The sequence below is a fragment of the Dendrobates tinctorius genome, unplaced genomic scaffold (assembly GCF_039654945.1).
Source record: "Dendrobates tinctorius isolate UK_male_01 unplaced genomic scaffold, ASM3965494v1 ptg000095l, whole genome shotgun sequence".
Lineage (NCBI taxonomy): Eukaryota > Metazoa > Chordata > Amphibia > Anura > Dendrobatidae > Dendrobates > Dendrobates tinctorius.
Genome location: NW_027361763.1, coordinates 11581061 through 11608445, shown reverse-complemented (window position 1 = coordinate 11608445; position 27385 = coordinate 11581061). Strand labels below are relative to the sequence as shown.

Below are 27385 nucleotides of genomic sequence, written 5' to 3'. Positions count from 1 at the left end.
CGATCTCCGGCCCGTACCCCGTCTCCCCCGGACGTCTCTGACCCGATCTCCGGCCCGTACCCCGTCTCCTTACGGACGTCTCTGACCCGATCTCCGGCCCGTACCCCGTCTCCCCTGGACGTCTCTGACCCGATCTTCAGCCCGTACCCCAGTCTCCTCCGTACGTCTCTGACCCAGTCTCCTCCGTATATCTCTGCCCTAGCTTTGTCCCATGCTTCCCCCGTACCCGCGGCCACCACCGCCATAGCACAGCTCGCGCCCCGGCCTCCATGTTGCCTTTCTCTCATTGTCCAGTCATCATTTTCCCATTATCACACTAGTTTTTCCTCAGGACCCCATCCTTCTGGGCTTTCAGAGGCGTTATGCCGTGGTTTCCCATTGAGGGCGGTCTTTTGCCTGGGTCCCGGTCCGGTACACGCGCAGGGCCGCCTGCAGACGTGACGGGGGCGGTTTCGCCTTCTCCCCGGTAACAATGAGGACGTACAGTGAATTCTCAGCTTCTTCTGCTTCCAAAAATAACCCCTCTAGAGGCTCCTGACTGACAGCCTCTGCCGTTACTATGGAGACCGTCCACCTGTCAGTCAGCGGCCAGCCCCGCCCATCGCAAGAGTTTCATCCGCGAGGATTGGCTGCGCCTCACGTCCGTAACTCGTCCTCTCAGCTCTGATTGGCGGACATGTCTGGCAGGACCCAGTGCGCATGCGCCATCCGCCAGTGACGGGCTGCTGCTGGGAGCCGGCGGCGGCGGGTGGTGATGGCGCAGAACGCTCCCGATAACGATGAGACGGGAGGACGGGACTCTGCTCTCCGCCGCAGGATCAGCTCCACCGAGGCGTCCGCCGGAGCCTCCCGGGAACGGCTGAATTCGACGTCCCGGCCTCGACCGCGCCTAGACTCCCTGCGGAAAAACAGGCCGCGTAAGTGGCGAGTGGAGGAAGGAGAGAGACGGGAGGGACACGGGCGGCGCAGGGAATATCGGGAGATGACCGGCGGCCATAATTGTGCGCCTGTGTGAGAGGCCGGACAGTGCGGGGTTACCTACAAAGGGTCGTAGCTTTCAGAAGGCTGACTAGAAAGGGGCGTGTTTACTGAAATGGGCGGGTCATACGGGAAGGTGTATAATGAGGGGGCGGGGTCGTATACAGGGAGGGGTGTGTATGAGGGGCGGGGTCATATACAGGGAGGTGTGTGTATGAGGGGCGGGGTCATATACAGGGAGGGGTGTGGTCATATACAGGGAGGGGTGTGTATGAGGGGCGGGGTCATACAGGGAGGGGTGTGTATGAGGGGCGGGGTCATATACAGGGAGGGGTGTGTATGAGGGGCGGGGTCATATACAGGGAGGGGTGTGTATGAGGGGCGGGGTTATATACAGGGAAGTGTGTATGAGGGGCGGGGTTATATACAGGGAAGTGTGTATGAGGGGCGGGGTTATATACAGGGAGGGGTGTGTATGAGGGGCGGGGTCATATACAGGGAGGGGTGTGTATGAGGGGCGGGGTCATATACAGGGAGGGGTGTGTATGAGGGGCGGGGTTATATACAGGGAAGTGTGTATGAGGGGCGGGGTTATATACAGGGAGGGGTGTGTATGAGGGGCGGGGTTATATACAGGGAGGGGTGTGTATGAGGGGCGGGGTTATATACAGGGAGGGGTGTGTATGAGGGGCGGGGTCATATACAGGGAGGGGTGTGTATGAGGGGCGGGGTTATATACAGGGAAGTGTGTATGAGGGGTGGGGTTATATACAGGGAAGTGTGTATGAGGGGTGGGGTTATATACAGGGAAGTGTGTATGAGGGGCGGGGTTATATACAGGGAGGGGTGTGTATGAGGGGCGGGGTCATATACAGGGAGGGGTGTGTATGAGGGGCGGGGTCATATACAGGGAGGGGTGTGTGAGGGGCGGAGTTATATACAGGGAGGGGTGTGTATGAGGGGGGGTCATATACAGGGAGGGGTGTGTATGAGGGGCGGGGTCATATACAGGGAGGGGTGTGTGTGAGGGGCGGGGTCATATACAGGGAGGGGTGTGTGAGGGGCGGGGTCATATACAGGGAGGGGTGTGTGAGGGGCGGGGTCATATACAGGGAGGGGTGTGTGAGGGGTGGGGTCATATACAGGGAGGGGTGTGTGAGGGGCGGGGTCATATACAGGGAGGGGTGTGTATGAGGGGCGGGGTCATATACAGGGAGGGGTGTGTATGAGGGGCGGGGTCATATACAGGGAGGGGTGTGTATGAGGGGCGGGGTCATATACAGGGAGGGGTGTGTATGAGGGGCGGGGTCATATACAGGGAGGGGTGTGTATGAGGGGCGGGGTCATATACAGGGAGGGGTGTGTATGAGGGGCGGGGTCATATACAGGGAGGGGTGTGTATGAGGGGCGGGGTCATATACAGGGAGGGGTGTGTATGAGGGGCGGGGTTATATACAGGGAGGGGTGTGTGTGAGGGGCGGGGTCATATACAGGGAGGGGTGTGTGTGAGGGGCGGGGTCATATACAGGGAGGGGTGTGTGTGAGGGGCGGGGTCATATACAGGGAGGGGTGTGTGTGAGGGGCGGGGTCATATACAGGGAGGGGTGTGTGTGAGGGGCGGGGTCATATACAGGGAGGGGTGTATGTGAGGGGCGGGGTCATATACAGGGAGGGGTGTATGTGAGGGGCGGGGTCATATACAGGGAGGGGTGTGAGGGGCGGGGTCATATACAGGGAGGGGTGTGTGGGGCGGGGTCATATACAGGGAGGGGTGTGTGTGAGGGGCGGGGTCATATACAGGGAGGGGTGTGTGTGAGGGGCGGGGTCATATACAGGGAGGGGTGTGTGTGAGGGGCGGGGTTATATACAGGGAAGTGTATGAGGGGCGGGGTTATATACAGGGAGGGGTGTGTATGAGGGGCGGGGTCATATACAGGGAGGGGTGTGTGAGGGGCGGGGTTATATACAGGGAGGGGTGTGTATGAGGGGCGGGGTCATATACAGGGAGGGGTGTGTATGAGGGGCGGGGTCATATACAGGGAGGGGTGTGTATGAGGGGCGGGGTCATATACAGGGAGGGGTGTGTATGAGGGGCACGGTCATATACAGGGAGGGGTGTGTATGAGGGGCGGGGTCATATACAGGGAGGGGTGTGTATGAGGGGCGGGGTCAGTGGCGGATTATAATGAGGTCAATTTGGGCAGTTGCCCCGGGCCCAGTGGGGTTAAGGGGCCCACAGCCCAGGCCAGTAAATTGCCCCATTATAATCCGCCACCGCACAGGGCCGGATTATAGGCAGGGCAGGCGGGGCTTCAGCCCCGGGGCCCCCCACCACATTCCTGCTGGCTGCTGCAATGGCACTCCATCTTCTCCCCACCTAAAAGTGAGTGACCGTGGGGGCGGCATTATGTGCTCTGCTACCAGCAGCATCTACAAGTAGCGTGAACGCTGATGCTGCTGGTAGCGTGCAAAGGCTTGTGATGAGATCACAGGAGGTAAGGTGTCAGGGCCCCGATCATGTGACCCCTGTCTCCTCCCCTCCTGTGACCTCATCACAGGTCCTGTGCGCACAGCACTGAGAGCAGCCATGTATGTGGAGTGCGGCTCTGCGGGTGGAGGTCGGTGCTGGAGGCCCCATTATTCTATATGTGGAGTGCGGCTCTGCGGGTGGAGGTCGGTGCTGGAGGCTCCATTATTCTCTATGTGGAGTTTGGCTCTGCGGGTGGAGGTCGGTGCTGGAGGCTCCATTATTCTCTATGTGGAGTGCGGGTGGAGGTCGGTGCTGGAGGCTCCATTATTCTCTATGTGGAGTGCGGGTGGAGGTCAGTGCTGGAGGCCCCATTATTCTCTATGTGGAGTGTGGCTCTGCGGGTGGAGGTCGGTGCTGGAGGCTCCATTATTCTCTATGTGGAGTGCGGCTCTGCGGGTGGAGGTCAGTGCTGGAGGCTCCATTATTCTCTATGTGGAGTGCGGGTGGAGGTCAGTGCTGGAGGCTCCATTATTCTCTATGTGGAGTGCGGGTGGAGGTCAGTGCTGGAGGCTCCATTATTCTCTATGTGGAGTGTGGCTCTGCGGGTGGAGGTCGGTGCTGGAGGCTCCATTATTCTCTATGTGGAGTGCGGCTCTGCGGGTGGAGGTCGGTGCTGGAGGCTCCATTATTCTCTATGTGGAGTGCGGGTGGAGGTCAGTGCTGGAGGCTCCATTATTCTCTATGTGGAGTGCTGCTCTGCGGGTGGAGGTCAGTGCTGGAGGCTCCATTATTCTCTATGTGGAGTGCGGGTGGAGGTCAGTGCTGGAGGCTCCATTATTCTCTATGTGGAGTGTGGCTCTGCGGGTGGAGGTCGGTGCTGGAGGCTCCATTATTCTCTATGTGGAGTGCGGCTCTGCGGGTGGAGGTCAGTGCTGGAGGCTCCATTATTCTCTGTGTGGAGTGCGGCTCTGCGGGTGTAGGTACAGCGCCTACAAGTAGTATTCAACCCCCTGCAGATTTAGCAGGTTTGATAAGATGCAAATAAGTTAGAGCCTTCAAACTTCACCCAAGAGCAGGAGTTATTAACAGATGCATAAATCTTACAAACCAAAAAGTTATGTTGCTCAGTTAAATTTTAAACATAAAAGTGTGGGTCAATTATTATTCAACCCCTAGGTTTAATATTTTGTGGAATAACCCTTGTTTGCAATTACAGCTAATAATCGTCTTTTATAAGACCTGATCAGGCCGGCACAGGTCTCTGGAGTTATCTTGGCCCACTCCTCCATGCAGATCTTCTCCAAGTTATCTAGGTTCTTTGGGTGTCTCATGTGGACTTTAATCTTGAGCTCCTTCCACAAGTTTTCAATTGGGTTAAGGTCAGGAGACTGACTAGGCCACTCCAACACCTTGATTTTTTGCCTCTTGAACCAGGCCTTGGTTTTGTTGGCTGTGTGCTTTGGGTCATTGTCTTGTTGGAAGATGAAATGACGACCCATCTTAAGATCCTTGATGGAGGAGCGGAGGTTCTTGGCCAAAATCTCCAGGTAGGCCGTGCTATCCATTTTCCCATGGATGCAGACCAGATGGCCAGGCCCCTTGGCTGAGAAACAGCCCCACAGCATGATGCTGCCACCACCATGCTTGACTGTAGGGATGGTATTCTTGGGGTTGTATGCAGTTACATCCAGTCTCCAAACGTCACGTGTGTGGTTGGCACCAAAGATCTCGATCTTGGTCTCATCAGACCAGAGAACCTTGAACCAGTCTGTCTCAGAGTCCTCCAAGTGATCATGAGCAAACTGTAGACGAGCCTTGACATGACGCTTTGAAAGTAAAGGTACCTTACGGGCTCGTCTGGAACGGAGACCATTGCGGTGGAGTACGTTACTTATGGTATTGACTGAAACCAATGTCCCCACTGCCATGAGATCTTCCCGGAGCTCCTTCCTTGTTGTCCTTGGGTTAGCCTTGACTCTTCGGACAAGCCTGGCCTCGGCACGGGAGGAAACTTTCAAAGGCTGTCCAGGCCGTGGAAGGCTAACAGTAGTTCCATAAGCCTTCCACTTCCGGATGATGCTCCCAACAGTGGAGACAGGTAGGCCCAACTCCTTGGAAAGGGTTTTGTACCCCTTGCTAGCCTTGTGACCCTCCACAATCTTGTCTCTGATGGCCTTGGAATGCTCCTTTGTCTTTCCCATGTTGACCATGTATGAGTGCTGTTCACAAGTTTGGGGAGGGTCTTAAATTGTCAGAAAAGGCTGGAAAAAGAGATAATTAATCCAAACATGTGAAGCTCATTGTTCTTTGTGCCTGAAATACTTCTTAATACTTTAGGGGAACCAAACAGAATTCTGGTGGTTTGAGGGGTTGAATAATAAATGACCCTCTGAATAAACTTTTCACAATTTAAAAAAAAATTAAACAAAGAAATAACATTCTTTTTTGCTGCAGTGCACTTCACACTTCCAGGCTGATCTACAGTCCAAATGTCACAATGCCAAGTTAATTCCGAATGTGTAAACCTGCTAAATCTGCAGGGGGTTGAATACTACTTGTAGGCACTGTAGGTGCTGGAGGCCCCATTATTCTCTATGTGGAGTGCGGCTCTGCGGGTGGAGGTCGGTGCTGGAGGCTCCATTATTCTCTATGTGGAGTGCGGCTCTGCGGGTGTAGGTAGGTGCTGGAGGCTCCATTATTCTCTATGTGGAGTGTGGCTCTGCGGGTGGAGGTCAGTGCTGGAGGCTCCATTATTCTCTATGTGGAGTGCGGCTCTGCGGGTGGAGGTCAGTGCTGGAGGCTCCATTATTCTCTATGTGGAGTGTGGCTCTGCGGGTGGAGGTCGGTGCTGGAGGCTCCATTATTCTCTATGTGGAGTGTGGCTCTGCGGGTGGAGGTCGGTGCTGGAGGCTCCATTATTCTCTATGTGGAGTGCGGCTCTGCGGGTGGAGGTCAGTGCTGGAGGCTCCATTATTCTCTATGTGGAGTGCGGCTCTGCGGGTGTAGGTAGGTGCTGGAGGCTCCATTATTCTCTATGTGGAGTGTGGCTCTGCGGGTGGAGGTCGGTGCTGCAGGCTCCATTATTCTCTATGTGGAGTGTGGCTCTGTGGGTGGAGGTCGGTGCTGGAGGCCCCATTATTCTCTATGTGGAGTGCGGCTCTGCGGGTGGAGGTCAGTGCTGGAGGCTCCATTATTCTCTATGTGGAGTGCGGCTCTGCGGGTGGAGGTCGGTGCCGGTGGCTCCATTATTCTCTATGTGGAGTGTGGCTCAGCGGGTGGAGGTCGGTGCTGGAGGCTCCATTATTCTCTATGTGGAGTGCGGCTCTGCGGGTGGAGGTCGGTGCTGGAAGCTCCATTATTCTCTTTGTGGAGTGCGGCTCTGCGGGTGGAGGTAGGTGCTGGAGGCCCCATTATTCTCTATGTGGAGGTCGGTGCTGGAGGCTCCATTATTCTCTATGTGGAGTGCGGCTCTGCGGGTGGAGGTCTGTGCTGGAGGCCCCATTATTCTCTATGTGGAGTGTGGCTCTGCGGGTGGAGGTCAGTGCTGGAGGCTCCATTATTCTCTATGTGGAGTGCGGCTCTGCGGGTGGAGGTCGGTGCTGGAGGCTCCATTATTCTCTATGTGGAGTGCGGCTCTGCGGGTGGAGGTCTGTGCTGGAGGCCCCATTATTCTCTATGTGGAGTGCGGCTCTGCGGGTGGAGGTCAGTGCTGGAGGCTCCATTATTCTCTATGTGGAGTGCGGCTCTGCGGGTGGAGGTCGGTGCTGGAGGCTCCATTATTCTCTATGTGGAGTGCGGCTCTGCGGGTGGAGGTCTGTGCTGGAGGCCCCATTATTCTCTATGTGGAGTGTGGCTCTGCTGGTGGAGGTCAGTGCTGGAGGCTCCATTATTCTCTATGTGGAGTGCGGGTGGAGGTCGGTGCTGGAGGCTCCATTATTCTCTATGTGGAGTGTGGCTCTGCGGGTGGAGGTCGGTGCTGGAGGCTCCATTATTCTCTATGTGGAGTGCGGCTCTGCGGGTGGAGGTCGGTGCTGGAGGCTCCATTATTCTCTATGTGGAGTGCGGCTCTGCGGGTGGAGGTCGGTGCTGGAGGCTCCATTATTCTCTATGTGGAGTGCGGCTCTGCGGGTGGAGGTCGGTGCTGGAGGCTCCATTATTCTCTATGTGGAGTGCGGCTCTGCGGGTGGAGGTCGGTGCTGGAGGCTCCATTATTCTCTATGTGGAGTGCGGCTCTGCGGGTGGAGGTCGGTGCTGGAGGCTCCATTATTCTCTATGTGGAGTGCGGCTCTGCGGGTGGAGGTCGGTGCTGGAGGCTCCATTATTCTCTATGTGGAGTGTGGCTCTGCGGGTGGAGGTCGGTGCTGGAGGCTCCATTATTCTCTATGTGGAGTGTGGCTCTGCGGGTGGAGGTCGGTGCTGGAAACTCCATTATTCTCTATGTGGAGTGCGGCTCTGCGGGAGGAGGTCGGTGCTGGAGGCTCCATTATTCTCTATGTGGAGTGCGGCTCTGCGGGTGGAGGTCGGTGCTGGAGGCCCCATTATTCTCTATGTAGAGTGTGGCTCTGCGGGTGGAGGTCGGTGCTGGAGGCCCCATTATTCTCTATGTAGAGGGTGGCTCTACGATTCGTGACCCCCGTCACGTGATGAGGAGGGCCCACAGAGTCTGAACTGCCCCGGGCCCTGGCTACCCTTAATCCACCCCTGGGCGGGGTCATATACAAGGAGGGGTGTGTATGAGGGGCGGGGTCATATACAGGGAGGGGTGTGTATGAGGGGCGGGGTTATATACAGGGAAGTGTGTGAGGGGTGGGGTCATATACAGGGAGGGGTGTGTATGAGGGGCGGGGTCATATACAGGGAGGGGTGTGTATGAGGGGCGGGGTCATATTAAGAGAGAAGTGTGTATGAGGGGCGGGGTTATACACAGGGAGGAGTGTGTATAATGAGGGGGCGGGGTCATATTAAAAGGGAGAAGTGTGTATGAGGGGCGAGGTTATATACAGGGAAGTGTGTATGAGGGTCGGGGTCATATACAGGGAGGGGTGTGTATAATGAGGGGGCGGGGTCATATTAAGAGAGAAGTGTGTATGAGAGGCGGGGTTATATACAGGGAAGTGTGTATGAGGGGGCGGGGTCATATACAGATGTGTATATTGAGGGGTGGGGTCATATACAGGGAAAGGGTGTATAATGAGGGGGCGGGGTTATATAGAGAGGGGTATGTATGAGGGGGCGGGTCATATACAGGGAGATATATGCATAATGAGGGGGCGGGGTCATATACAGGGAGGAGTGTATAATGAGGGGGCGGGGTTATAGACAGCGAGGGGTGTATAATGAGGGGGCGGGGTTATAGACAGCGAGGGGTGTATAATGAGGGGGCGGGGTTATAGACAGTGAGGGGTGTATAATGAGGGGGCGGGGTTATAGACAGGGAGGGGTGTATAATGAGGGGGCGGGGTTATAGACAGGGAGGGGTGTATAATGAGGGGGCGGGGTCATATACAGGGAGGTGTATAATGACGGGGAGGGGTTATATACAAGTGGTTGTGTACAGTGAGGAGCGCCTCGGGTCATAGCTGCATGCCACGTCTCTAGTTCTGCTGTGTGCTGCTCCAGCTCCTCGGCCCCGGGCACTAATACCTGTGTCTTTCGTCCTAGCCTTCCCTTGGTTTGGCTTGGATATTGGTGGGACGCTGGTGAAACTTGTCTATTTTGAACCCAGAGATATCACAACTGAAGAGGAGCAGGAAGAAGTGGAAAACCTGAAGAGCATCCGGAAGTATCTCATGTCCAATGTGGCTTATGGGCAAACGGGCATACGTGACGTCCACCTGGAGCTGAAGGATCTGACCTTGTGTGGTCGGAAGGGAAACCTACATTTTATCCGATTTCCCACCCAGGACATGTCTGTCTTCATCCTGATGGCACGAGATAAGCAGTTTTCTAGCCTTCACACATCCCTGTGTGCTACCGGTGGCGGAGCGTACAAGTTCGAAGAGGAGTTCTTGACTGTAAGTAATGCGAGGGTTAGAGATATACCGGTCTAATGTAAGACTGTGACGTCAAGTATACTGGCTAACCATACACATTACATGTGTCGAAACTATATGCAGTATGTGGACTCTACTGACCCCTATATACAAGAATATAACTACTATAATACTGCCCTTATGTACAAGAATATAACTACTATAATACTGCCCCCTATGTACAAGAATATAACTACTATAATACTGCCCCTATATACAAGAATATAACTACTATAATACTGCCCCCTATGTACAAGAATATAACTACTATAATACTGCCCCCTATGTACAAGAATATAACTACTATAATACTGCCCCTATGTACAAGAATATAACTACTATAATACTGCCTCCTATGTACAAGAATATAACTACTATAATACTGCTCCTATGTACAAGAATATAACTACTATAATACTGCTCCTATGTACAAGACTATAACTACTATAATACTGCTCCTATGTGCAAGAATATAACTACTATAATACTGCCCCTATGTACAAGAATAACAAGAATATAACTACTATAATACTGCCCCTATGTACAAGAATATAACTACTATAATACTGCCCCCTATATACAAAAATATAACTACTATAATACTGCTCCTATGTACAAGAATATAACTACTATAATACTGCCCCTATGTACAAGAATATAACTACTATAATACTGCCCCTATGTACAAGAATATAACTACTATAATACTGCCTCTATGTACAAGAATATAACTACTATAATACTGCCCCTATGTACAAGAATATAACTACTATAATACTGCCTCCTATGTACAAGAATATAGCTACTATAATACTGCTCCTATGTACAAGAATATAACTACTATAATACTGCTCCTATGTACAAGACTATAACTACTATAATACTGCTCCTATGTGCAAGAATATAACTACTATAATACTGCCCCTATGTACAAGAATAACAAGAATATAACTACTATAATACTGCCCCTATGTACAAGAATATAACTACTATAATACTGCCCCTATGTACAAGAATATAACTACTATAATACTGCCCCCTATGTACAAAAATATAACTACTATAATACTGCTCCTATGTACAAGAATATAACTACTATAATACTGCCCCTATGTACAAGAATAACAAGAATATAACTACTATAATACTGCTCCTATGTACAAGAATATAACTACTATAATACTGCCCCTATGTACAAGAATATAACTACTATAATACTGCCCCCTATGTACAAAAATATAACTACTATAATACTGCTCCTATGTACAAGAATATAACTACTATAATACTGCCCCTATGTACAAGAATATAACTACTATAATACTGCCCCTATGTACAAGAATATAACTACTATAATACTGCCCCTATGTACAAGAATATTACTACTATAATACTGCCCCTATGTACAAGAATATAACTACTATAATACTGCCCCTATGTACAAGAATATAACTACTATAATACTGCCCCTATGTACAAGAATATAACTACTATAATACTGCCCCTATGTACAAGAATATAACTACTATAATACTGCCCCTATGTACAAGAATATAACTACTATAATACTGCTCCTATATACAAGAATATAACTACTATAATACTGCCTCTATGTACAAGAATATAACTACTATAATACTGCTCCTATGTACAAGAATATAACTACTGTAATACTGCTCCTATGTACAAGAATATAACTACTATAATACTGCCCCTATGTACAAGAATATAACTACTATAATACTGCTCCTATATACAAGAATATAACTACTATAATACTGCCTCTATGTACAAGAATATAACTACTATAATACTGCCTCTATGTACAAGAATATAACTACTATAATACTGCCTCTATGTACAAGAATATAACTACTATAATACTGCCCCTATGTACAAGAATATTACTACTATAATACTGCCCCTATGTACAAGAATATTACTACTATAATACTGCCCCCTATGTACAAGAATATAACTACTATAATACTGCCCCTATGTACAAGAATATAACTACTATAATACTGCCCCTATGTACAAGAATATAACTACTATAATCAGCGTCGGACTGGAACACCTTGGGCCCACCAGAGAAAATCATTCTTGGGGCCCACTATGTAGCTGCATAGAGTTAAATACCAGACCACCAATTATGCGGTAAAACGCGCTAATATCCGGGTATAATATAAGGTTGTACATGTCTTAATTATGTAGCAGGAGTTGGGGTAGCCCCCTCATAGAATATAAAGCAGCCCCCTCACATAGTATAATGCAGCCATCTCATAGAATATAATGCAGCCATCTCATAGAATATAATACTGCCCCCTCATAGGGTATAATGCACCCCCTCATAGGGTATAATACTGCTCCCCTCATAGGGTATAATACTGCCCCCCTCATAGGTCATAGGGTATAATGCACCCCCTCATAGGGAATAATGCTGCCCCCCTCATAGGGAATAATGCTGCCCCCCTCATAGGGTATAATACTGCCCCCCTCATAGGGAATAATGCTGCCCTCCTCATAGGGTATAATGCTGCCCCCTCATAGGGTATAATGCTGCCTCCTCATAGGGAATAATGCTATATAGATATAGAGTTAGATAGATATAGATAGAAAGATAGATGTAGAAATAGATAGATATAGAGATAGATAGTAGATAATGGATAGATAGTAGATAATGGATAGATAGAGATAGATAGATAGAGATAGATAGATAGAGATAGATAGAGATAGATAGAGATAGATAGAGATAGATAGAGATAGATAGAGATAGATAGAGATAGATAGAGATAGATAGAGATAGATAGATAGAGATAGATAGATAGAGATAGATAGATATAGATAGATAGAGATAGATAGATAGAGATAGATAGAGATAGATAGAGATAGATATAAAGATAGATATAGAAAGAAATATAGATAGATAGATCGATAGGTAGATAGATATAGAGATAGATAGAAAATAGATAATGGATAGATAGATATAGAGCTAGATAGCTATAGATAGAAAGATATAGAGATAGATAGATATATAGATAGAGATATACAGATATAATAATTATAATATAGACATATATAGATAGATATAGAGATAAATATATATAGATAGATGGCTATAAATAAAAATAGATATAGAGATAGATAGATATAGAGATAATAGATATAGAGATAGATATAGAGACAGATAGATATAGAAAGATAGATATAGAGATAATAGCTAGATATAGAGATATGTATAGAGATAGATAGATATAGAGTTAGAAAGATAGATAGATGGATAGATAGATAATAGATAGATAGATGGATAGATAAAGAGATAGAGATAGATAATGAGATATAGAGATAGATATAGTGTTAGATAGAAAGATAGATATAGAGATAGATAGATATAGAGATAGATATGGATATAGAGATAACAGATATAGAGATAGATAGATAGATATAGAGATAATATATAGATAGCTATAGAGAGAGAGATATAGAGATAGATATAGAGAGAAACAGATATATAGAGATAGATAGGTAGATAGATATAGAGATAATAGATAGATATAGAGATAGATAGATATAGATATAAAGATAGATAGAGACAGAGAGAGCGGTAGATAGAGAGAGAGATAGATATAGAGAGAGATAGATACAGAGATCGATAAATAGATAGAGAGATAGATATAGATAATAGATAGATAGATAAAGATAGATAATAAATATAGAGATAACAGATAGATATAGAGAGAGAGTAAGATAGAAAGATATAGAGATAGATAGCTAGATAGACATAATAGATATAGATAGATATAGAGATAGATAGATATAGAGATAGAGCGATAGATAGAGATAGATATATATAATAGATAGAGATAAATAGATAGATAAAGATAGATAGATATAGAGATAGAAAGATAGATAGATATACAGAGAGATTTAGAGAGAAATAGATATAGATATAGAGATAATAGATATATATATAGAGATATAGAGATAGATAGAGAAATAGATATAGAGATAGATAGAGATAGATATATAGATATAAAGATAGATATAGAGATAGAGCGATAGATAGCGAGAGATATAGATATAGAGATAGATAGATACAGAGAAAAGATATAGAGATAGATAACGGATAGATAAATAGATAGGTATAGAGATAGATAGATATAGATATTAGATAGAGATATATATAGATAAAGATAGATAGATATAGATGGTAGCTAGATAGATAATAAATATAGAGATAGATAGACATAATAGATAGATATAGAGATATATATAGAAAGATATAGAGATAGATATAGAGATAGAAAGATAGATATAAAGATAGAGATAGATAATAGATAGAGATAGAAAGATAGATATTAGAGAGAGAGATATATAGAGATAGAGAGAGCGAGAGAGATATAAAAAAAAAACCAAAACACAATACTCACCTCTCCTCCTCGCTCCCACGCTGATCCCGGCTTCAGTGTCAGGAGCTGCCCCCTCTGCCAGACACACAGCGGGTGCGCGATGTAGTGACGTCATCGCGCACTGGCTGTGAGCCAGGAGCAGAGAGGACTGAGGGCGGCGCCGGCCCTGATTTACAGCTGTAGTCTGCAGAGCGGCTTACTGGGCTGGGGGCGGGGCCTCTGGGGGGTGGAGACCTGAAATGATATTCATTTCTCTTTAGCAGCGGGGACAGGGACTTCTGCCTCCTGACACCCGCTGCTGCTCCGCTGGCGGGGGCCCCCATAGCAGCTGCATGGTGTGCGACACACCACTGGCTGGGGGCCCCTGGAGAAGCGGGGGCCCTAGGCAACTGCTGGCCCTGTATGCCAGCAGGTGCCAGGGCCCACCAGATGCCAGGGCCCACCGGAGAATCCTCCGGTTCTCCGGTGGGCCAGTCCGACGCTGACTATAATACTGCCCCTATGTACAAGAATATAACTACTATAATACTGCCCCTATGTACAAGAATATAACTACTATAATACTGCCCCTATGTACAAGAATATAACTACTGTAATACTGCCCCTATGTACAAGAATATAACTACTATAATACTGCCCCTATGTACAAGAATATAACTACTATAATACTGCCCCCTATGTACAAGAATATAACTACTATAATACTGCCCCTATGTACAAGAATATAACTACTATAATACTGCCCCTATGTACAAGAATATAACTACTATAATACTGCCCCTATGTACAAGAATATAACTACTATAATACTGCCCCTATGTACAAGAATATAACTACTATAATACTGCCCCTATGTACAAGAATATAACTACTATAATACTGCCCCTATGTACAAGAATATAACTACTATAATACTGCCCCTATGTACAAGAATATAACTACTATAATACTGCACCTATGTACAAGAATATAACTACTATAATACTGCTCCTATGTACAAGAATATAACTGCTATAATACTGCTTCATATATAGAGACCTTCTATAATGTCCTTGTTGGCCGTCTCCCTCTTGAGTCGCTTTCTTGTCTGCAGGTCGGGGGTCTTCAGCTTTGGAAACTGGATGAGCTTGATTGCCTCATTAAAGGTGTGCTGTTTATTGACTCTGTTGGATTTAATGGATTATCTCAGTGTTTTTACCTGGAAAACCCAAAGGACCCTGAAAAGTGTCAGAAAATCCCTTACACCCTGAAGAACCCTTACCCTCTCCTGCTGGTTAACATTGGGTCTGGCGTCAGTATACTGGCCGTGTACTCCCAGAATGACTACAAACGGGTGTCGGGCACAAGGTGCGTGTTTTGGGGAGCTTTTGTTTAAGCAAATGTTATCACCAAGTTTTAGGGGGAGAAAAACAGAGAAATAACTTTTAGTAAAAAAAAAAAAAATATCCATGCAATAATAAATAAAAAAAAATAATTTTCTGTAATTTATCTTGAACATTTCTGTGGGCCGTATGCATTAACCCCTTAATGACTGTCAGGCTATGTGCCCACATTGTGTTTTTGAAGCAGAATATTCCTGAGCAGAAACGCACACCCTCTTCCAGGGAAAACGCATGCATTTTATGAAGCGCTTTTGACGCTTTTGTTATGCATTTTCCTATGCGTTTTTGGAATACAATTGAATGTAAATTAATGAACATGCTGCATTTTTTACCGCTAAGGGTTTCCGCAGTGGAAAAAACGCACCATTAGCACAACATGTGCGTTTTCCATTCTATTACATTGGATGCTTTTCTTAAACGTTTCCGCAGCAGAAACGCTTGTCTAAAAGCGCTGCGGAAACGCTTAAAAAAAAAAACGCAACGTGGGCGCACAGCCTCAATACGTCTTTTAACTGACCTGAGATACAAGGCCTGTTTCACACATCCGTTTTTGACCATCAGTCAAAATCCGCCGTTTTGGAGAAAAAACGGATCCGCCATTTTTCTTGGCAGATCCGTTTCTTTCCCCATTGACTAGCATTATTGGCGGATTTTGACTGATGGTCGTCCGTTGCTTCCGCATGTCAGTGGATCCGCCAAGATTTTGGCGTCCGCTGACATGACCGGATGGACCCTGCAACGTTTTTTTCGGGCCGCGGATCCACCATGTAGTGATTTAACCCCCAATTCTGTCTGGCTGCCGGTAGAAAAATCTCTATCATCCATGGTCACCGCAGCTCCACACTTCCCGCTATGATGGCATCCCTGCTCCCCACATCGCACGATGATTGTTACTCACATCGCGCGATCGCTCCACACATCCCGCAATAATGACCGCTCACTTTACGCGATGTCTGCTCCCCGCATCGCGCAATGATTGTGGATGATTGTCCCCGGGTCCCGCGAGATCTCAGCTGCGCCATTACTCCCACCCCGGCTCCCGCGAGATCTCAGCAGCGACATTGAGAACACTACATCACCGGTAATTTTTTTTAACCAGGCACGGTTCCTTTACATTTGCAAGATCGGTGGATCCGTACATCCGCCGATCCGCTGGCACACGTTTCTGTCAGTCCACCTGCGGATCCGTTTTCCGCTATTTTGGCGAATTTGGACTGACAGAAAAAACTGATGTGTGAAACAGGCCTAAGAGATTAGCATCCCCACACAGCTGACAATCCAACAGCTGTCGGCTGTCCACCATAGCTGACAACTTGCTGTATCACAAACGATCAGTGTTGTCACCGTCCATATCTGTTTAACCCCTTAGATTCTGATGTCAATAGTAACTATATCATATAAATGTTTAAAAGAGTCTCATTAACCCATCGGCACCCTGAGATCATGATTTTGTCGTCCTGATGTTTGCCATGGCAATTCATGAGTAAATAGCGGCCTTAGAGTCTGCCGGCTACACTGACCTGTGCAAAAGTCAGCAACGACGTTTAGATGGTAAAAATCAACTATTCCTATCATGCCAATTTATCTTAATTCCTGAAAAGCACCTGAAGGGTTAATAAACTACCTGACAGCAGTTATCAGTATGTCAGGGAGTGTGGTTTTTAAAATGGTATCACTTTTGGGGGTTTTCCAATATATAGGACCCCTAAAGTCACTTCAAACCTGGATAGATCCCTAAAAAAAAATAATTTTGTAAATTTCTCTGAATAAGTTAAAAAATTGCTGCTACATTTTTAAACCTCCTAAAAATGCAAATAAAATAGAATAGCATTTTACATCCAGCTAGTGTCAGTAACAAGTAGGAGTCCTGGAGGTGGTGATCTGGCCCCACAGAGCACTGATGTCACATCATCCAGTGTGTCTGGAGTCACATGAAGAGACAGAAGGCTTCACGCAGGACTCATACACATAAGATCTGGGGTCAGTTCTCCAGGATGTTTGGAACAACCATCTGCTGTGTTCCTTTAAAAAAAAAAAAAAATGTGCAAGTCACAGATACCTAGAAAAACTGACACTTTTGATGCTTTTTTAAACACAGAGGTAGGTCACACCAAATATTCATTTGGTTTAAGTAATTTTTTCTTTGTTCACTTTTGTATTTTGTTAATTAGTAGTAAACAGCTATTTGTTGTGAGTTCATTTTCCCCTTCACCATTGAGGTCTGATGAACTCCCTCGTCTGGTGAAGGAAGGTAGTGAGGCTGATTACCAAGCACCTGAGCAGGATGATGATGACTGGGTGACTGGAATTGCTGACTGGATATAAGGCAGCCGACGCCCTTCTGCCTTGCTGGTGATTTCCCTGAGGGATTCTAGGAGACCAGTCTGATTCCTGCTCCTCTAAAGCGAAGTTTTCTGCTCTGCCTTTTGCATTTGTGTTTTGGTTTTGTTTTGCCTTGTTTTTCTGGATTTCTGCCATTCCCTGCTGGGGTGAGCTGAATTCCTTTTTGCTCTGTCTTCAGAAAATACCTGAGTACTGATATAGTCTTTTTGAAGCCTAGCGTCTTCAGGGCTTTTTTCCCTATCAGTCTGTTGGCTCTAGTTTTGATAGGGTTTTGGCGGATTGCAGACAGCAGCTTTTCTATACTGTCCTATTTAGTTAGCTTTGGCCCCATCATTTGCTCAGCCTATCTTTCTATCTGTGTGAGTGTTTTTTCATCTTGCTTCACCGTCATTATATGTTGGGGGCTGCCTATTGCTTTGGGGCCTGCTCTGGGGCAGTTTAGATTTCCCTTTCTGTCTTTAGGCTATTTAGTTCTCCGGCTGTGATCGAGGGGTCTAGGGCACCGTAGGAACCCCCCACGGCTACTGCTAGTTGTTGTTGATAGGTTCAGGGGTCTGCTATCCGATAGCTGCCAACTTCTCTGGTTTTCTGGACTTAGCTAGTATTTCTGTTTTTGCCTCCTACGGTGACTCATTCATAACAGAATCACCAGCCATTCCGCAGATCCTAGGGTACTCAATAGCAGGAAAGAATTGTAAAAAAAAAAAAAAAGTGTATATTTTTTCCTCTATATCTCTGAAACCGTAGGGGGAATTTTTTTTTCCCCTTAATGGAGATAAAGCAATTGTCTGATCGTGTGGAGCAGCTCGCTGCGGAAGTGCGGGGAATTTCCGCCTACCTTGCTCATTCACATGCTGCTGAACCAAAGATCCCTACTCCTGATGTGTTTTTTGGGGATCGGTCTAAATTTTTGAATTTCAAAAATAATTGTAAATTATTTTTTGCCTTGAAGCCTAACTCGTCAGGGAGCTCCGCGCAGCAGGTTAAAATTGTCATCTCTTTGCTGCGTGGCGATCCCCAGGATTAGGCGTTTAATTTGAAACCAGATGATCCTATTCTGACTAATGTGAATGCATTTTTTCAAGCCTTGGGGTTGTTGTATGATGAACCTAATGCTATTGATCAGGCTGAAAAGACCCTGTTGGCATTGAGCCAGGGTCAAGATTCTGCAGAATTTTACTGTCAAAAATTCCGAAATTGGGCGGTCCTTACTACCTGGAATGATAATGCCTTGGCAGCTCTCTTTCGGAAGGGTTTGTCAGAAGCCGTAAAAGATACTATGGTGGGATTTCCTGTTCCCTCTGGTCTTGACGATTCTATGTCATTAGCCATTCAGGTTGATCGGCGTTTACGTGAACGCAGGACTGCACGAGAGGTGTTGCCACCTGTTGAACAAGTGTCTGAACCTATGCAATATGATAGTTTTGTCCATGGAGCAACGTCAGGAGTTCAGAAGGCGTAATAAGCAGTGTTTTTTTTTTGTGGAGATGCCTCGCATATTATTTCTGTCTGTCCTAAACGAGAGAAACGTTTTGCACACACGTTTTCTGTGGGTGGTGTTCAACCTAAGTTTCTTCTGGCAATTACTCTGATCTGCTCCCTGTCCACATTTTCCGCCAAGGCTTTTGTGGATTCGGGAGCAGCCCTGAACCTAATGGACTTGGATTTTGCTAAACGTTGTGGATTTCCAATGACACCTCTGCGGACGCCTATCCCTTTGAGAGAGATTGATGCTACTCCTTTGGCGAAAAATAAACCTCAGTTTTGGACCCAGGTGGTAATGCGGGTCCGCCCCAGACCATCAAGAAAATTGCAGATTTTTGGTGTTGCATAATTTGCATGATACCATTGTTCTGGGGATTCCCTGGTTGCAAATTCATAATCCAGTTTTGGATTGGAAATCTGTGTCTGTGGTGAGTTGGGGTTGTCGGTGTGCCCTTAGTGAGGCTCCGTTTTTTTCCACCTCTCCTCAGTCGCATGATGTTCCTGACTATTTGGCGGACTTTTATGATGTATTTAGTGAGAATGAGCCTGCGTCTTTGCCTCCTCATAGGAGTTATGACTGTGCAATTGAGTTGAGCCCGGGGTGTAAATTTCCCAAGGGTCGGCTCTTCAATTTATCTGTACCCGAGCACGAGGCTATGCGATCCTATATTAAGGAGGCGTTGGAGAAGGGTCATATTAGACCATCCTCTTCACCCTTAGGTGCCAGGTTTTTTTTCGTGGCCAAAAAGGATGGTTCATTAAGGCCTTGTATTGACTATCGTTCCCTCAACAAAATTACTATTAAATATCAGTATCCGTTACCCCTGATTTCGTATCTATTCTCCAGAGTTAAAGGTGCTTGCTGGTTTACAAAGCTTGACCTCAGGGGGGCGTATAATCTTATTCGCATTAAGCATGGGGATGAATGGAAGACGGCGTTTAATACTCCGGAGGGACATTTTGAGTACCTGGTGATGCCTTTTGGGCTCACTAATGCCCCTTCTGTCTTCCAGTGCTTCATGAACGACATTTTCCGAGACTTTGTGGATAAATTTTTGATTATCTATCTGGATGATATTTTGATCTTCTCCAAGGATTGGGATTCTCATGTGGAACATGTTCGGACTGTGCTTCGGATCTTGAGGGAGAATTCCCTGTATGTCAAGGGATCTAAATGCCTTTTTGGGGTACAGAGGATTTCATTTTTGGGATTTATTTTGTCTCCGTCAACTATTGAAATGGACCCGGCCAAGGTACAGGCCATTTATGATTGGGTTCAGCCCACTTCTTTGAAGGCCCTCCAGAAGTTTTTGGGTTTTGCTAATTTTTATCGGAAATTTATAGCAAAATTTTCTAGTATTGCCAAGCCATTGACTGATCTGACTAAGAAGGGCGCTGATGTGTTGAATTGGTCTCCGGAGGCTGTTTCTTCCTTTCAGGAGCTGAAGCGAAGATTCACTTCTGCTCCGGTTTTGCGGCAACCTGATGTTTCACTCCCGTTCCAGGTAGAGGTGGACGCTTCTGAGATTGGTGCAGGAGCTGTTTTGTCCCAAAAGGATCCTGTAACATCTAAAATGAATCCCTGTGCTTTCTTTTCCCGAAAGTTCTCTCCATCTGAACGTAACTATGATGTGGGGAATCGGGAACTGTTAGCCATGAAATGGGCATTTGAGGAGTGGAGACATTGGTTGGAGGGAGCTAAACATCAAGTCGTGGTCCTCACTGACCACAAGAATTTGATTTACCTGGAGTCGGCCAAACGCTTGAACCCTAGACAGGCTAGGTGGGCCTTGTTTTTTACACGTTTTGATTTTGTGGTCTCTTTTCTTCCTGGCACTAAGAATGTCAAGGCTGACGCTCTCTCTAAGAGCTTCTTTGCTGATTCACCTGTGGTGACCAAGCCTGCTACCATCTTAGGCGAAGGGGTAGTTCTTTCTGCCATCTCGCCCGATTTGAGACGTGCACTGGAAGAGTTCCAGGCGGACAAACCTGAGCGTTGTCCCAGTGGAAAGTTGTATGTTCCTGACCAGTGGAAGAAGAGAGTGATGTCTGAAGTTCATTGCTCTGCATTGGCTGGTCATCCAGATATTTTTGGTACTAGAGATCTGGTGAGTCGGTCTTTTTGGTGGCCCGCCTTGTCTCGTGATGTCAGGAATTTTTGTGCAGTCCTGTGGGACTTGCTCCCGTTCTAAACCTTGTTCTCGCTCTAGTGGGTTGTTGTTGCCTTTGCCGGTCCCCAGGAGGCCATGGACCGATATTTCAATGGATTTCATCTCTGATATGCCTGTCTCTCAGAGAATGACTGTTATTTGGGTGATTTGTGATAGGTTCTCTAAGATGGTTCATCTTGTACCACTTCCTAAGTTGCCATCTTCCTCTGAGTTGGTGCCCCTGTTTTTGCAACAGGTGGTTCGCTTGCACGGGATTCCTGAGAACATTGTATCTGACAGAGGAGTTCAGTTTGTGTCTAGATTTTGGAGGACTTTCTGTTCCAAGCTGGGAATTCAGTTGTACTTCTCCCCTGCTTTTCACCCTCAGACCAATGGGCAGACCTTGGAGTCGTATTTGAGATGTTTTATTTCCGCTGATCAGGATGATTGGGTTTCATTTTTGTCCTTGGCCGAATTTGCTTTAAATAATAGAGCTAGTTCTGCCACTTTGATGTCACCTTTTTTTTGTAACTTTGGGTTTCATCCTCGATTTTCTTCAGGGCAGGTGGAGCCTTCTGCCTGCCCAGGTGTTGTCACTGTGGTGGAGAGAATGCACCAGATCTGGGACCAAGTGGTGGATAAGTTATCTCTCTCCCAGGAAAAGGCCCAGCGGTTTTCCAACCGACATAGGACCATTGGTCCCCAGTTTAAGGTTGGTGATATGGTTTGGTTATCACAAAAAATATCGCTATGAAGGTGGCTTCTCCTAAGTTTAAGCCTAGATTTATTGGACCTTACAAGATTTTGGAGATTATTAATCCGGTCTCTTTTCGTTTGGCTCTTCCTGTCACATTTAAAATCCATAATGTGTTTCATAAGTCCTTGTTGAAGAGGTTTGTTGAACCAGTTGTTCCTGGGGTGGCACCTCCGGACCCTGTATTGGTTGAAGGTAACATGGAATATGAGGTAGAGAAGATACTGGATTCCCGTCTGGCTAGACGGAGACTCCAGTATTTGGTTAAGTGGAAGGGTTATGGTCAGGAGGATAATTCCTGGGTCTCTGCCTCTGATATTCTTGCCAAAAGATTGGTGCGTGCCTTTCATCGGGCTCACCCTGATCGCCCTGGTGGCGTGGATGAGGGTTCGGTGACCCCTCCTTAAGGGGGAGGTAATGTTGTGAGTTCATTTTCCCCTTCACCATTGAGGTCTGATGAACTCCCTCTTCTGGTGAAGGAAGGTAGTGAGGCTGATTACCAAGCACCTGAGCAGGATGATGATGACTGGGTGACTGGATTTGCTGACTGGATATAAGGCAGCCGACGCCCTTCTGCTTTGCTGGTGATTTCCCTGAGGGATTCTAGGAGACCAGTCTGATTCCTGCTCCTCTAAAGGTAAGTTTTCTCCTCTGCCTTTTGCATTTGTGTTTTGGTTTTGTTTTGCCTTGTTTTTCTGGATTTCTGCCATTCCCTGCTGGGGTGAGCTGAATTCCTTTTTGCTCTGTCTTCAGAAAATACCTGAGTACTGATATAGTCTTTTTGAAGCCTAGCGTCTTCAGGGCTTTTTTCCCTATCAGTCTGTTGGCTCTTGTTTTGATAGGGTTTTGGCGGATTGCAGACAGCAGCTTTTCTATACTGTCCTATTTAGTTAGCTTTGGCCCCATCATTTGCTCAGCCTATCTTTCTATCTGTGTGAGTGTTTTTTCATCTTGCTTCACCGTCATTATATGTTGGGGGCTGCCTATTGCTTTGGGGTCTGCTCTGGGTCAGTTTAGATTTCCCTTTCTGTCTTTAGGCTATTTAGTTCTCCGGCTGTGATCGAGGGGTCTAGGTCACCGTAGGAACCCCCCACGGCTACTGCTAGTTGTTGTTGATAGGTTCAGGGGTCTGCAATCCGATAGCTGCCAACTTCTCTGGTTTTCTGGACTTAGCTAGTATTTCTGTTTTTGCCTCCTACAGTGACTCATAACAGCTATTAACCTTTTTGGAAGCATTCTTGCTGTACTATAGATCATCTCTAGGTCACATCTTTTGCTCAGCATTCAAAGACAGGGTATACAGTAGTGTGAGCAGCATCTTCTTATCTCAGCACCGTAATATCTCCATTATTAGATCAGACAGACAGGGTGGACAGCAGCATGAACAGCCTCTTCTTACCTCAGCACCCGTAATATCTCCACTATCAGTTCAGACAGACAGGGTGCACAGCAGTATGAGCAGCCTCTTCTTTCCTCAGTGCTCCTGATATCTCCAGTATTAGATCAGATAGACAAAGTGGACAGCCTCTTACCTCAGCACCCCTAATATTTCCAGTTATTAGATCAGATAGACAAGGTGGACAGCAATGTGAGCAGCCTCTTCTTACCTCAGCACCCTGTTATGAATTCGCTTTGTGGCCTACCTCTGGTTACTACTGAAGGTAGTGGAGCTGGTCAAATTGACAGAGGGGTTGCGAGTTCTCTTTCTGGGCTCCCTCTGGTGGTTACTGGAGGTAATGGAGCTGATCTGATTAACAGATGCTTGCCACCTGATAATGAGGACGACGATTGGAGATCTGGGGTTTCAGACTGGATTTAAGATAGCCGACTCCCTCTATCCCTGCTGGTGATTTTTTTCCTGCCTCCTGAGGTCTTAGTTTCCAGCTCTGTCCCCCTGCATGCTCAGCTAAGTATTCTTTTGCTATTGTTCACATTTGATCTGGTTTTGTCTATTTCTGTTTTGTGTGGGTCAGCCAGCTCCGGCTGGGGCTGTGCTGAATCACCATCCATATGTTACTGCTTGTGCCAGTTATTTTGTCCCTTATTAGATTGGCCTCTTTTTGCTCTGCTTCCAGAATATACCAGAGTGCTGATATAGTGGGCAAAGTCGTGCGACTTCAGTATTTTTCTATCAGACTTGTCGGACTTTTTTGCAGGGTTTTTTGCGTGATTGCAGACAGTGTCTTTCCTTTCTTGTCCTGTCTAGTCAGTGTGGCCCCATCGTTTGCTCAGCCTATTTTCCTACCTGCGTTTGTGTTTTCATCTTGTCTCACCGACAATATATGTTTGGGGGCTATCTATTCCTTTGGGGTCTGCTCTGGGGCCGTTTAGATTTCCCCTTTCTTGCTTTAGGCCAAGTTAGCTCTCCGGCTGTGCCAAGGTGTCTAGGATCATCGTAGGCGCGCTCCACGGCTACTCCTAGTTGTGTGGATAAGATTAGGGGTCTGCAATCCACTTAGTTACCAACCTCTCTGGTTTTCTGTGGCTTAGCTTGGTCTTGCTCTCCTCCTCGGTGACCCAATCACAACAGCACCCATAATATATCTCCAGAATTAGATCAGACAGGGTGGACAGCAGTATGAGCAGCCTCTTTTTACCTCAGCAACCCTAATATCTCCAGTATTAGATCAGACACACAGGGTGGACAGCAGTATGAGCAGCCTCTTCTTACCTCAGCACCCGAAAATATCTCCAGAATTAGATCGGACAGGGTGGACAGCAGTGTGAGCAACCTCTTCTTACCTCAGCAACCCTAATATCTCTAGTATTAGATCAGACAAGACAGGGTGGACAGCAGTATGAGCAGCTTCTTCTTTCCGCAGTGCTCCTGATAGCTCCAGTGTTAGTTCAGACAGACAAGGTGGCAGTGTGAGCAGCCTCTTACCTCAGCACCCCTAATATCTCCAGTATTAGATCAGATAAGATGGACAGCAATGTGAGCAGCCTCTTCTTTCCTCAACGTTCCTAATAACTCCAGTATTGAATCAGATAGACAAGGTGGACAGCAGTGTGAGCAGCCTCTTCTTACCTTAGCACCCCTTATATCTCCAGTATTAGATCAGATAGACAAGGTGGACAGCAATCTGAGCAGCCTCTTCTTACCTCAGCACCCCGGTATCTCCAGTATTAAATCAGATCGAATTGATAAGTGCGAGCAACCTCTTCTTGCCTCAGCATCTCCAATATCTTTAGTATTAGATCAGATATACAGGGTGAACAGCAGTGTGAGCATTTTTGGAGGTGCTGTCCATTCTCTTTTCTAGCATATTGCATGATCTGTCCTTTTTTTGGATGTGTACTACTCCCATTTGGCACAGGTGATTATAAATTAGTAGGAGACTGCAAAGAACAGGGTCCAACCCATTTTTGCTCTCACTGGAGAGCTTCAGGGAGGTGAATTGCAATGCTCCTTTCATTTGGTGTTGGTGCTGTGTGGTGGCCATTGGTGCTGTGGTTTTGTGCTGGTGAAATGGTGCGGTCTGGAGTCATGGGGACTCAGTTTAGCAGCATGGGCGCTGTGAGGCACCAGGCCAGCCGCCTTGCCAGTGCATTGTTGCTGCGGCGGTGGTCAGCGCACGACTACGCTCCGTTAAGGCGATACCGACCCACTAAGAGGTTTGTTGTGACATGGCAGTGGGCTTCATACAGTCTGATCAGAATGTTAAATTAACATGAGTTTTTTTAGTTTATATATTTGTATGCCTAGCGGCATTAGATCAGTGTATGATTTTTGGAGGTGCTGTTCAATCTTTTTCAGCCTTTTCTTACCTCAGTACCCTTGGTATCTCCAGTATTATATCAGGCAGGGTGGACAGCAATGTGAGCAGTCTCTTCTTACCCCACCACCCCTGGTATCTCAAGTATTAGATCATATAGACAGGGTGGACAGCAGTGTGAGCAGTCTCTTCTTACCCCACCAGCCCTGGTATCTCCAGAATTGGATCATATAGACAGGGTGGACAGCAGTGTGATCAGCCTCTTATCTCAGCTCTCCTGGTATCTCCAGTATTAGGTCTGGCAGACAGGGAGGACAGCAGTGTGAGCAGCCTCTTCTTACCTCAGCACCCTGGTATCCCCAGAATTAGATTATATAGACATGGTGGACAGCAGTATGATCAACCTCTTACCTCCACACCCCTGGTATCTCCAGTATTAGATTTTATAGATGTGGTGGACCGCAGTGTGAGCAGCCTCTTCTTACCTCCGCTCCTGGTATCTCCAGTATTAGATTATATAGACAGGGTGGACAGCAATGTGAGCAGCCTCTTACCTCAGCGCTCCAGCTATCTCCAGTATTAGATCAGACAGGGAGGACAGCAATGTGAGCAGCCTCTTCTTACCTCCACACTCCTGGTATCTGGTCTGGTGCCCCGCTTACCTTTTTTTCTTATGATTGCTGCAGCCAATCACTGACTCTGGTCACAGCACAGCTGCTGATCGGCTGAGCAGTCACTTTGTTGAGAGGGTCTAGAAGGTGGACACAGCTGAGAAGCAGGAGCAAGTGTAAAAACTCTCAAATGATAACATTTTTACTTGTCTGTTGGCTGACGCTATTCCTGTGTGTCCTGTCGCTAATTGTCATGGTCTCGTCTTTTCGCAGTCTCGGGGGCGGCACGTTCTTTGGCCTGTGCTGCCTTCTGACCGGATGCTCCACCTTTGAAGAGGCTCTAGAAATGGCCGCTCTGGGCGACAGCACTAAAGTGGACAAGCTGGTGCGGGACATCTACGGAGGAGACTATGAGAGATTCGGGCTGCCGGGCTATGCAGTGGCTTCCAGGTAAGGCTCACATCACAGCCGCTGCTGACGGGAAGGGGCGGGGCCTGCAGCAGCCAGTCACATTACAGCTTTCATGTGTCAGGGGCCTGTTTTGAAATGAAATCTGCTGTCTGATAGGCTCCTCTACAGGTACGGCTTATCTACAGGAGGTGGTGATTGCTGGCGGCCCCCATGTTAGCCCTCTTACGCTTCTCTTCCATCTCCAGCTTTGGGAATATGATGAGCAAAGAGAGGAGGGATCTGGTGAGCAAAGAAGACCTGGCGCGGGCCACCCTCATCACCATCACCAATAACATCGGTTCCTTGGCGAGGATGTGCGCAGTGAACGAGGTAAACCCTGTGGACAGAGGCTACTTCTGATGGCCCGACCAGCATAGTGTAGTGACCGGACCTGCATGGCGGTGTTTCTCGGCTCCGGGGCGGATGTACCGCCGGCTCTGAGCTCTCAGCTTCTTTACAGTGCTGCCTTGTAGCTTCTAAGTCAAGCAGCATTGTACAGGGCTATGAGAGAGCAGAAGTCCTCACGCCCCGTCCCGGAGTCGCTCCCTCTGGTGGCCAGACACCAGTATGACAGCTTCTTCCTCTATCATCCCAGTCTCTGCGCT

General features: G+C 47.1%; 1 protein-coding gene across 3 annotated transcripts in view; it reads left to right on the top strand.

Annotated features, from left to right (window-relative positions):
• Positions 1 to 650: 650 nt before the first annotated feature.
• The window catches only part of LOC141098756 (pantothenate kinase 2, mitochondrial-like), a 29457-nt gene continuing 2722 nt past the window's right edge, over positions 651 to 27385 (top strand). Inside the window, exons 1-5 of one of the 3 annotated variants that reach the window (XM_073586730.1) lie at positions 651 to 917; positions 9110 to 9462; positions 14983 to 15236; positions 26604 to 26780; positions 26898 to 27033. In XM_073586730.1, coding sequence (XP_073442831.1) covers positions 755 to 917; positions 9110 to 9462; positions 14983 to 15236; positions 26604 to 26780; positions 26898 to 26958 — 1008 coding nt within the window. In that variant the 5' untranslated portion in view covers positions 651 to 754 and the 3' untranslated portion in view covers positions 26959 to 27033. Of the gene's footprint in view, positions 918 to 9109; positions 9463 to 14982; positions 15237 to 26603; positions 26781 to 26897; positions 27111 to 27385 lie in introns of those variants that run through there. The other 2 variants (XM_073586729.1, XM_073586731.1) reach the window with 2 other exon arrangements.